The sequence below is a fragment of the Pantherophis guttatus genome, chromosome 1, assembly GCF_059756535.1.
Source record: "Pantherophis guttatus breed Tessera chromosome 1, ASM5975653v1, whole genome shotgun sequence".
Taxonomy (NCBI): Eukaryota; Metazoa; Chordata; class Lepidosauria; order Squamata; family Colubridae; genus Pantherophis; species Pantherophis guttatus.
This window is the reverse complement of record NC_142063.1, coordinates 74,505,039-74,517,618: the sequence shown is the minus strand read 5'-3', so window position 1 is coordinate 74,517,618 and position 12,580 is coordinate 74,505,039. Positions and strand designations below refer to the sequence as shown.

The following is a 12,580-nucleotide window of genomic DNA, read 5'->3' as shown; positions in this document are numbered from 1 at the left end:
ATGGGAACTACATCAACTCTTTTCCAAACCTCTGGAAGTTCCCCTGTGCTCCAGGATCTTTGAAAGATATAGTTCAGTGGTTCTAAAATCTCGTCTGCCAGTTCCTTCAGAACTTTGGGGTGTAATCCATCTGGTCCTGGTGATTTGAACTCATCGAGGGTAGACAGGTGTTCACTTGCCATTTTCTTCCCTATTTTAAATTGTGTTCCTAATCTGTTTTTTGTGGTGCTATTTTTGATATGTTGGAAGAAGCTTTTTTTTGTTATTTTTTACTTTAGTCGCAAGCCTTTGTTCATTGTGAGCCTTAGCTTTCCTCACTTTATCTTTATAGGCTCGGGCTATTTGCTGCTATACTGCCTTAGTTATTTGCCCCTCTTTCCATTTTTTATACTTGTCCTTTTTGTCTTTCAATTTGTTAGAGAGTTCTTTATGCAGCCATGCTGCTTTCTTTTGAGATCTATTATTTTTCTTCTTCATTGCTATTGTGCTATACTGAGCCTTTATAATCTCACTTTTCAAAATGTCCCAAGCTTCTTGAGTTGTTTTCCCCTTGAGGATTCTCATCCATGGAATCCTTGAGAAAGATTGGGTGACTTTGGGCCAGGCACAACTGATCTCACAGGGTTGTTGGTGTGTGAAAAATAGAATGAGAAAGGACTATTAGGTATGTTTGCTTCTTTGAGTTTGAGCTTAAAAATCTAAACAAACAAACAAACAAAAACCAAGCAGGCTGTATTCAGTTTAAATAAATGGAAGATGTTTCATGTAAGCAAGATTTGGGAAGTTATCTTAGAGCAATCTTATCTGAATAATATATAATTCCAAGGAAGCAGAGCTTTTTCTCATAGAGTTGGAAAGTATTTTCAGCAGAATAGTAGAATAAGAATGGACACTTTAGAAAAATACAATTTGTAAAGAATATTGTTTTAATATGTGTTTTAGTTTGATGTGCTAACCATGGTTTCTAATGAGTTCTACAATTGTTTGATGCATAGCCTAAGATCTTTCCTAAGTAGGGTAACATTTTCTGTGAAAAAAATATAAACTAATCAAGCATATTGCACTCACCCCTTGGGGTTTGATTTTTGGAACATCCTATACAGGTAGGCCTCGACTTACAGCAGTTTATTTAGTGACCGCTTGAAGTTACAATGGCATTGAAAAAAGTGACTTATAACTGTTTTTCACACTTATGACCATTGTACCACCCCCATGGTCACATAATCAATATTCAGATGCTTGGCAACTGACTCATACTTATGACAGTTGCAGTGTCCCAGGGTTATATGATCACTTTTTGCAACTTCTGACAAGCAAAGTCAATGGGGAAGCCAGATTCACATAACAGCTGTGTTAAGAACTTAACAACTGCAATGATTCATTTAACAACTAAGGCAAGAAAGACAGTAAAAAGGGGGAAAATTCACTTAACAACTGTCCTGCTTAGCAAGAGAAATTTTGGGCTCAATTGTATTTGTAAATTGAGGACTACTGTATAGAGAAAAAAAATGCCCCTTTCTTTTGGCCATAATTCTTAGAAATATCAAGTAATAAGAAAATGGCTTTATTTGTAGAAAAATGTGAGATATTGTTCTTCAAGAAGAGTCTCAAATTAACAAAACTATTCAATTTATTTATTTAGTAAATTTATATACCGCCCATCTCACCTAAAGGCAAAAATAACCAAGTAAACTGGGTAATTGAACTTTGTGTATGTAAATAATAAATTGGATGGAACAAAATTGTTCTTGAGATAGAATATTTTTAATGTCTTACTCTAAACAGTATTTTCATTCCCCAAAGGTTATAAAATATTGGTTTGATACGGGCGACTTCCAGTGGCACCGCAGGCGCCAAAGACGCTCCTTTTGTGAGCGCCAGTCCCGCGATCTCGTAAAGTGGCTAGAACAGCGCAAATCAGCTGTCTAGCGGCTTGGAAACTTTCTCCCCGGGAAAAGGGGAGGAAGAGAGCAGATGGGAGTAGGTAGAGCTCCCCAAGGAGCCCCAGGAACAATTCTGGGGCTCGAAGGGTGAGAGCTCCCTGGAAGCCCGACAGAGCTCCGGATCTGGGACGTTTCTGCTTTAAGCAGAAGAAGATGCCGCGACCACCCCTGCAAACAACGTTTGGAATAAACATCATTCGGAAGCAGGCTGAGCAAACTCAGGAGAGATCAGATTTGCAAGTACTGAACTTTAACTCCAAATGTGTATTACTTCCTTCTGATTTATTAAGGGGAGAAAGTGAAACCAAGATGGCGATTGAGCTTTAATGGGGTGTGAAAGCGAAAGTTTAAAAGGAAAGTTTCGTTTAGCGCTGGCAGTCCCTGTTCAAAATTAAAGATTTCTGCTTTTAAAAAAAAAGAAGATTAAAGGCTAAAAAGACTACAGCAGTGATCTTTTTAAAAAAAGGATTGATATTATTTAAAGACTGGGAATTTTTGGATTTGGTGGATTTATTGTTCTGGCTGCAGAATAAATTCAAATTGGAAACTAAAAATGGCTTCAAAACAAATAAAGACTATAGTCCCCAAAAGTGCTGGGAGCTCGCCAGCTCAAACGTCCAAATTGCAATCTCTCTCTGTTCCAACGGAACCAACAATATTAACACTTGAAATGTTGCAGGAAGCCCTTAAAACACAAGCCTCTGTTACGGAAAAAAAAATTACTTCAGTGTTTGAGGATAAAATTCGAGATATTGCTGAGGAGATAGTTCAAATTAAAGAGATTATTCAAAAGCGAAATCAAGAAATTAGAGAAGATATTATCATGGCAGTTCAAGGTTTAGCAGGCCATATTGAAGCAGTAGATGAAAAAGTGGAAGAAATTAACCAGTCTAATGAGAACTTGGAAAATAAAATGGTGGAGGTCCAGGATAAAATGGAAAGAGCAGAGGCTGATGTGATAATGATACAATATAGAGATATGGAATTTGCTTTGAGAATAAGAGGCCTCAAAGAAAATAAGCAAGAGAATTTGAGAGAGATCTTTTCAGAAGCATTTGCACAGATAATGGGAGATCAAAAAGCAAATCTTGAATGGCAAATTGACAAAATTTATCATGTCAATTCATGGGTTGCCAGACAGAAACATTTACCAAAAGACATTGTAGTCTATTTTACAACAAGGAGAATACGCAATGAAATCCTACAAGTCACTTTTAAAAATAAACTTCAAGTGCAGGGGCAGGAGGTTTTAATACTGAAAGAGATCCCCCCCAAAATGTTGAGAGCCAGAAGGGATTATGCCTTTCTGGTGGAAGAACTGAGAAAGAACTGAGAAAGGGAAGTTCCAGCTGGACTAGTGGTGAACTATTCAGGAGAAAGATATCGTCTTAACTCAGTGTGGAAGGCAAGATATTTTTACACCAATGTACTAAAGGCTGGATGCCCACAGCCCCCAGAAGACAGAAGGAAGATGGAAGCAGAGGGGGCAAGAAAGGGGGAGAAGGAAGAAATGTTGGCACAGGCCCAAAAGGGAGCTTTGATTACTCAAGAAGAATTAATACAACTTTCGACTACTGTTCAAGTCTTGGAGATAGAAGACTTAAGATAAAGTCTTAAGACTTGGAGATAGAAGACTTAAGATAGAAGATAAAGATCAAAGACAGACCCGAGCGGTAGTCAAGCGTCAAGAAGAATTAAGAGTGCAGCAACTTCAGATGATTCAAGACACTACAAAACAGAAGCAGTGGGAGGAGCAGGGCCAAAAAGTAAAATGCATGGAGATTTCCAGCAGATGCTCCAAAAGCTTCAGGGGACCAAGAATGGCAACTAGATTTTTGACTTGGAATGTTAATGGCCTAAATTCACCACAAAAGAGGAGAAACAGTTTAAAAATGATGTAATTTGTTTACAAGAGACTCATATTAGAAATAAAGATCAAAAATATTTAATAAATGCAAGGTTGGGTATACATTTCGTTGCATCTGCTCCTGAGAAGAAGAATGGTATAGTTATATACCTAAAAAAAGATTTAATTGCCAAATTAATTGAAGCAAATGATCAAGGAAGATTTATAGCAATTGAACTTTTAATAAAAGGAGAAAAAATACTTTTAATTGGAGTCTATGTACCGAACCAACAACAGGAAAAATTTTATAAGCTTTTACATTCTAAGTTATTACAATGGGATTATAAATCTGTATTTTACTGGGCGATTGGAATGGAGTTTTGGACACTAAAAAAGATAAGGGGCTCTTGCAGAATATCTCAACGCGTTCAAGATTGCCAAAATCGTTTTTTGAAATGATGGATGATATGGAGTTGAGAGATATCTGGCGAGAGAGGAACCCCGAAGAAAAAGACTTTACCTTTTTTTCTGATAGACATCAATCTTTCTCTAGGATTGATTTTATATTAATTACTAATGATCTTTTTTCTAGGGTGAAGAAGACGAAGATCTGCCCAAGAGTTTTAACGGATCATAGTCCAGTTTGGATGGAATTAGAATATGGAATGGGATCTAAGAGGCCTTGGAAGTTAAATGAAAATCTGTTTAGATATGAGGAAAATGTAAAAGAATGTAAAAAATTTATGAGAGAATTTTTCATTATAAATATGCATAAGGGTACATCTATAGAAATGGTTTGGGATGCAAGTAAAGCATATATGAGAGGTATTTTGATATATTTAAATAATAAACATAGACGTAAACAGGAAAAAACAGGAAGGACTTAGAAGAGGAAATTTAAAAAAAAGAACAAGCTTTGATATTGAACCCAGTAGACAAGAAAATAAAAGAGGCAATTAACTTATTGCGAGGGCAATTTAATATGTTAATGGCAGATCAGGTCGCAACTAATTTGCAATATGCTAAACATAATACTTTTTGCAATGCTAATAAACCAGGGAGATGGTTAGCATATTTGTTAAGGAAAAAACAAGTCACAGACCATAGAGAAAATAGAATATAAAGGTAAAGAGGTTTATCATCAAAATATGATTAAAAAAGCATTTTTAGAATTTTATGCGAGGTTGTATGCTAGTGATAAAATTCAAAGTATAGATATAGATAGATACTTACAGAAAGAGAATATTCCTACAATTACAAAAGAGCAAAGGGAGGGTCTAAATCAACCAATAACTTCCGAGGAGATTATGTTTGCAATTAAGCAGTTGAAAGTGGGCAAAGCTCCTGGTGACAGCTGCTTATTATAAACACTTGCAGTCAGAAATGGTGGGACCACTCAAAGAATTATTTACCAACATACAATCTGGAGGAGTTGTACCCCCATCCTGGAGGACAGCTTATATTTCTCTGATTCCAAAGGAGGAGCAAGACCACACTCAGCCAAAAAATTATAGGCCTACATCACTTTTAAATACAGATTACAAGATTTTTGCTAAAATACTAGCAAATAGGTTAATGACAATCATGCAACAAATGATTCATAATGATCAAACTGGTTTTATAAATGGTAGACAAATGAAGAGTAATGTAAGGCAAGTTGTTAATTATTGGAGTATTTGGGGAAGAACAACCAAATCCCTGAGGTGCTGATATTTCTTGATGCGGAGAAAGCATTTGATGGATTGAACTGGCAATTCTTATTGAAAATAATAGAAAAGATGCAGTTTGGAGAATATTTTACACAATCTATTAATGCAATATATCAGAAACAAACAGTGCAAATAATAATTAATGGTGGTTTAACAGATATTTTTAACATAGAAAAAGGAACGAGACAAGGATGTCCTTTGTCTCCATTATTGTTTATCTTGACCTTGGAATTTCTGTTAAGTAAGATACGTGGGTCGGACAAAATAAATGGAATTAAAATTAGGCAGTATGATTACAGATTACGAGCATTCGCAGACGACTTGGTTGTTACTTTAACCCAACCATTAGAGTCGGTTGTAGGTTTAATGGACATAATTAATCAATATGGACAAGTATCTGGATTTAAAATAAATGCAGAGAAAACGAAGATAATAACTAAAAATATGACTATAAATCAAAAAGATGAATTAGAAAGACTAACAGGATTTGAAATTGTAAAAAAAGTTAAGTATTTAGGGGTTTATATTATGACATCAAATGCGAAATTATTTAAGCATAATTATGATCCATTGTGACAAAAAATACAGAGAGAGATGGAAAACTGGAAAAAATTACAATTATCCTTGTTAGGAAGAATAGCAGCAGTAAAAATGAATGTTTTGCCTAAGTTTTTGTTTCTTTTTCAAATAATACCAATACTTAAAAAAGATGAGAATTTGAAGATATGGCAGAAGGGTATTAATAATTTTGTCTGGGCAGGGAAGAGACCGAGAATAAAACAAAAAATAATGCAGGATATACGTGAAAAAGGAGGTCTCAAAATGCCCAACTTAAGACTATATTATGAGGCAGCTGCTCTGTCAGCAATTAGTGACTGGATGAATTTAACAGAAGAAAGAATATTGAATATTGAGGGATATGATTTGGTTTACGGTTGGCATGCTTATTTATTATATGATAAGAAAGTGGATAAGGCTTTTAAAAGTCACATATTAAGGAATGCTTTATTGCGTGTCTGGAAAAAGTATCAGTATAAATTAAACTATAAATTACCAATGTGGGCAATACCCAGACACGCGATAGAGAATATAAGTGTAGAGCAAAAACAAGATGTGATTACTTATAAAGAGCTTCTTAATAAGGAAGGAGGTATACTACAATTAAAATCTTTGAATCAACTAAGAGAAGAAAGGATAATTCAAACATGGTTTCAATATGTACAGTTGCAAGCTAGATGGAGAGAAGATCAGAAAATTGGTATTTTGCAGAATGAGGAGAACTTGGTAAAACAGATTAGAGATCAAAGTCAAATGCATATAAAAAGTTTGTATAATGCATTGGTAGAAATAGATTCAGAAACGGAGTTAGTTAAGGACTGTATGATAAAGTGGGCACAAAATATTGAAGAACCAATAATTTTTATTTATTTATTTTATTTTACTTCAAATTTATATATCAATAATGATGGAAACGTGGGAAAAAATATGGCTTAGAAATGTAAACTTTACGCAAGCCGAAAACCTAAGAGAAAATTTTTATAAAATGTTTTATAGATGGCATCTAGATCCCAAAAAGCTAGCCTGTATGTATCCAAGTTTGCAACCTAAGTGTTGGAGATGCGAATGTGATGATGCCACGTGTTATCATATATGGTGGACATGTAAAAAAATTAAGGCATTTTGGATAAAAATATGGTGGATTATCCAAAATATTCTCAAAAAGAAGATAAAATTTACTCCACAGTTCTTTTTGTTAGGTATAGTTACAGATTGTACTGTTATAGAGACTAAGTTGATTTTAAATTTAATAACAGCAGCCAGACTCTTGGTGGCGCAGTATTGGAAGAAGGAAGACTTGCCTACTATTGAAGAATGGACACTAAAAGTAGTGAATTTAGCAGAGATGGCTAAAATTTCAGCGTATGTGAAGGACCATTCAAACGAAAGATATATATCGGAATGGAGAAGATGGATTGACTATATTCAAAACAAATATCAGACTAAAAAGTTCCAAATAGCTTATGAATGAAACCAATATTTTCTTTTTGAATTATGTTTTGTTAGTTGAAAGGGGAGTTAAAGAGCAAGAGGGAGTTTGGAGACTACAGAAAGTTAGCTTATTTTAGCTTATGTTTGTTATGCTATACCCTGTTTTTGCTCTGGGAAGTCCGGGGGGCGGAGGGGGATTGAAGGGGAGGGGGCGGAGGAGGGATGGGAAAAATTGCTGTAATACTTGTTAAAACTTTTTAATAAAAAAAAAATATTGGTTTGATACAAAGTATTATTTAGATGAGGAAAATGATGTAAATGAAATCAGCAAAAAGGTCACATATCATGATCAGGTGACCTCAGTACACTGCAACCAGTGTAAATTGAAGCTAGTTGCCAAGGCCCGAATAGCAATCACGTGACCATAGGGGGATTGTGACAGTCATAAGTACATGTACAAGTAGTAAGTCACTTTTTCTGATACCATCATAATTTCAAGCAGTTGTAAATCGAGGACTACCTGTATCTATAATTTATCAATTTTTCCAGGAAGATATTAATTGTGTTATTTATTAAAAATTAATTATAACTTTAATGTTCCTTTGCAGGTCACAGTGCCGTAGACATTACAAAAGTAGCAAGAAGACATCGTATGTCTCCATTTCCATTAACATCTATGGACAAAGCCTTCATTACAGTTCTGGAGATGACTCCAGTGCTTGGAACAGAAATAATCAATTATCGAGGTATTTAGTATCAGTTCTGGCATCCAGAAGAAGAATAAAGAGAGAACTATTTAAGTTTTATTTACGTTATCTTTATTAGGACTGAGCAAATACTTGGAAAGGTGTGCTTCACAATGCACAAAAATGCATACAAAGTACCTTTTTCTCAAACATTAAAGCAGCCATGTTTTTTTCTAGACCTGCACAGCTGTAATGTCAATTGTTTCTGCTTGTCTACTCAATATCCATCTGCAGGCACAGCCCTCTTTGTTGAAACAGCCAGGAGTAGCTTACAAAGCAGCTGCATACATCTAGAAAAAGATATAACTGCTTTAATGATTTGGAGAAAAGTATTTCATACATAATCTTATATATTGCAAATTAACTATTTGAAAGAATTTGCATAGCCATAGTTCTTATATTTTAAGTTATGCATAACTTTTTAGAAGTTTACAGCAACAGTTCTCTTGGGCTGGATACCTTTCTACTAGTTATAAAAGACTGAATCCAAGAGATAATGGCTTGTAAAATGCCTGGAATTTACCTAATAAATTAATAGCAAAAATGTAGTTTACTATAGATTTCCATTCTAGCAGAAAAATGGCTCAGAGAAATAAAAACTAAAATCTGGAACAAAGAATGTTTTATAACCTGAAGAACAACAGAAGCAGCAGTAATTTATTTGTATTATGAGAACTGAGCTACATATACCATGTTTCCCTGAAAATAAGACTGGGTCTTATATTTTTTGGACCACCAAAAAAGGCACCAGGTCTTAGTTTTGGGGAGGTCTTATATTTTCCCCCATTTTTTCCATACTGGGAAGGGTGGGGGCAGCAAGCTGCCCCTCTCGCTTAGCACATCCATGTCCTCTGCTAAACAGCTGATCTGCGCCGCTTTCAGAGCCTGAATATCCTCTGCAAAATAGCTGAGCTGAGCCTGCAGGTCTTTGCTAAACACCTCCGCAAAGCAAAACCAGATGTTTAGCGAAGGCACGCAGGCTCAGCTCAGCTGTCCTGCGAAGAGCGTTCAGGCTCCGAAAGGGGTGTCAGCTCTGCTGCTCTAAGCCTGCATGTCTTCTCTAAACAGCAGAGCTGCTGCCCCTTTTGGGGTCTGAAGTCCTCTGCAAAACAGCTGAGCTGAGCCTGCATGTCTTTGCTAAACAGCTGGTTTTGTTTTGCGGAGCCCGTTCAAGCTCCAAAAGGGTTGGCAGCTCTGCTGAGCTGAGCCTGCATGTCTTCGCAAAACAGCATTTTCTTGCTGAGCCGTCAGTGTTGCAATCCTGGGATACGCTAAAGGCTCAGGATGGAGCCGTTTTGGTGATTGGCAGAAAAATGGGGAGGGGGATTTTCTTGCCTGTCCTCCTTTTCTCAATCTGTGCTGAACTTGAGAAAAGGAGGACAGGCAGGAAAATCCCCCTCCACATTTTCCTGCCGATCGCCGAAAAGTCTCCACCCCAAAAGTCTCCACCCCTGCCATACGCTGAAGGCTCAGCAGAAAATGGGGAGAGGGATTTTCCTGCCTCTCCTCCTTTTCTTAAGCTCAGCACAGACTGAGAAAAGGAGAGGTAGGAAAATCCCCCTCCCCATTTTCCTGCCGATCGCAAAAAAGGCTCCATCCCAAGTCTTCAGCGTTGCAATCCTGGGATACCCCCAGCTTCCTGGCGCTGCTCTGAGGCTTCCACAATGCCAGGAGGGGGGAGGTCATCGGAGGAGCCCCGTGCAGCCCCTGCCTGGTTCCGCTTCACCTTTGCCAGGGTGGTGGGCACTAGAAGGGTGGTGTCCTCAGCCAGGCAGTCCCCAGAATCATCCTGAAGCCTCCCCACCACTTGGTTTGGGGCAGACGGTTGTACAGCTCACTTGAGTTGCAAACAACTCATGGATTTGGGCGGCCTTTACATGGCCAGTATGCCTGCAAGTTCCCTGATTTCCGAGGCTGGCGAGGCTCAGTGTTTGGGCTCTGGCATGCTCTTCTCCTCCTGGGTTGCAGCTGCGCAGTGCCTCTGGCTCACCAAGTCTGGCCTGTTGATCTCAGCCAGCAGTGGCTCTGACCTGAGCCTGGCCGCCAACTCTGCAGGCAAGAACCGGCCATGCCAATCCCACTTCATGGCCACACAGATGGAGCCCGCAACAGCTGCTGCTTCACGTGGGAGAGGAGGCATTGCGAGGGAGCCCATTTGTCATGTTGGCCAGGTGGGAGTTGCCCACATGGAGGCCGGGCCTCAGGGCGCAGCTCTGAGCAGGTACCAAGCTGGAGGGGGAGGGTCAGTCCCCTTACCCAGTTGCCCTCCGCCATTTCTCATCAAATGTGTGTGTGTGTGTGTGTGTGTGTGTGTGTGTGTGTGTGTGTGTGTGAGAGAGAGAGAGAGAGAGAGAGAGAGAGAGAGAGAGAGAGAGAGAGAGAGAGAGAGAGAGGAAACCCTTTCAAACAGCATTGCCTGCAATTCTTGTTACTCCCCCCCATCGTTTCTCTCTCTCTCTCTCTCAGTGATCTGCGGGCCACGGTTAAGGGGCCAAGGTGACCGGGGAAGGGAAGGGCTGCCTCCTGGGCTGCCCATGCCTATTTACTTCCCTAGAGCTTATTTTTTGGGGTAGGGCTTATATTAGGCCCACTCCAAAAAAATCAGAGGAGGGCTTACTTTCGGAGTAGGTTGTATTTTGGGGAAAACACGTTATTATCTAGTTGCTGCTTGGTAAAGTTTTAGCTAAAACATTTGCTTTTGTTAGCAGAAGTATGTGGTAATAGTATTTTCACAGGAAAAAAAATCCAGATTGAAGAAGAATCACAATGACAAACATAGTTATTAATCATACTTACCATCAGTTTCTTTCCCTGCTGCATGTCAAGTAAAAAAGAGAGTAAGTTGTACATTTATTTGGCATCCATGATTTTGTTATAGGAAATCGCTTCCCAACAATCTATGTAATAATATTTACCAAAAAATGAAATAATACTGTACACATACAGATTATCAGTACAGATACTGCATACATAACTTTACATAACATTATAACTATATACCAGATACTGTATGCCACTCACACCAGTGGTGGCTTGGTTCGCACTGGTTCTATAGAACTGGTAGTAAAACTGGCAGGCGGCCCCGCCCACTGACCCTGACATCATGAAAATACTTCTGTGCATGTGCAGAAGAGCGCGAGCAAAGCGAGCACGCGTGCGCAGCCCTGTTGCGAACCGGTAGTAAAGGTTAGTAGAACCCATCCCTGACTCACACATCCCCTAAACTCAAGAAAGCAGCCTAAATCAATGTAAGCAAACAATTTTGAAAGGCTGCACAAGTAGTCCTTAATTTACAACCACAACTGAGATCACAATTTGGGTCATACGTCATTGCAATTGTTATACGAGATGCCCATATGAGTGCCTCACTCAATAATCACAGTACCAGTGTTTTGCTGGTTTCACGTGTGATTTGGTATAAAGAAAGACAGAGTTCAGGTATTTACCGTGATAACCTTTACTCGTTTATTCAGCTAAATAAAGATGGGCCTCCCTTAGTAAGGGAGAACACCAAACACACTTTGACATTCATATGTCTGCTACATTGTCCACTTCTCCACCCAGAAGCACTGGGACACTCCACCCAAACAAGCTGGCACACTCTAAATAAGATAAAGAAATACAGAAATAGCCATCCACCACCCTTGGGGTTCCTTCGAAGACATTGAATATCATCTCAGGGACTTTGGGAGTTTCCTGAGGAACTTTCCATGACCTTGAAGGCCTGTAGAGGCAATGGTGACATTGGCACATATGCTTCCTCAAGACTTTCAACAGAAACATTAGATTCCTGGTGAACACTAGCACCCCTGTTCTGGTCATTAAGCAACTGTGCAGATTGTTAAGTGACCATACAGGTTGTCCAGGACTTGGGCAGATCCTGGGGGATACACTGGTTCACAGATTTTTTTCCCCTCCACACCACGCCCAGAAGTATTAGGCCTTCTCCCCACCCCACCATTCTCCGGGAACATTTGGGCTTTCCCCTCTTCCATCCACTCCTAGAAGATCTGGGTCTTCTCTCCAATTCACTACTGAAGCACTTCACAGCTGGTCTTCATCTCTTGCCCCACCACTGGCATTTGTTCCCCAACCTACCACTGGTGCTTGCAAAGTTTGAAAGGTAGAAAGAACCTTAGAACATTGCAAGATGAGTACCAGCCTTCACAATGTTTTCAAAAGCTAGAAAGAGCCTCAGAAACTTCTCAAGACAATTTTGTAAGGGTCTTTCTGCCTTCAGAAACATGACATTTACTAGCTTTGTCCAGTAGCTGCACTTCACTTAGGTTGAGCGCATTTCTCAGTAGCTGCACAAACAGGGAAGGAAAGTAGGCCTGCATAGTTGGG

General features: G+C 38.8%; 1 protein-coding gene across 17 annotated transcripts in view; it reads left to right on the top strand.

Moving 5' to 3' along the window:
• The window catches only part of GPHN (gephyrin), a 243,729-nt gene that overhangs the window by 202,912 nt on the left and 28,237 nt on the right, over nt 1-12,580 (top strand). For all 17 annotated transcript variants that reach the window (XM_034417588.3, XM_034417586.3, XM_034417584.3 and 14 more), the window contains one exon: nt 8,096-8,233. In XM_034417588.3, the coding sequence (XP_034273479.1) occupies nt 8,096-8,233 (138 nt within the window). The remainder of the gene's footprint in view (nt 1-8,095; nt 8,234-12,580) is intronic.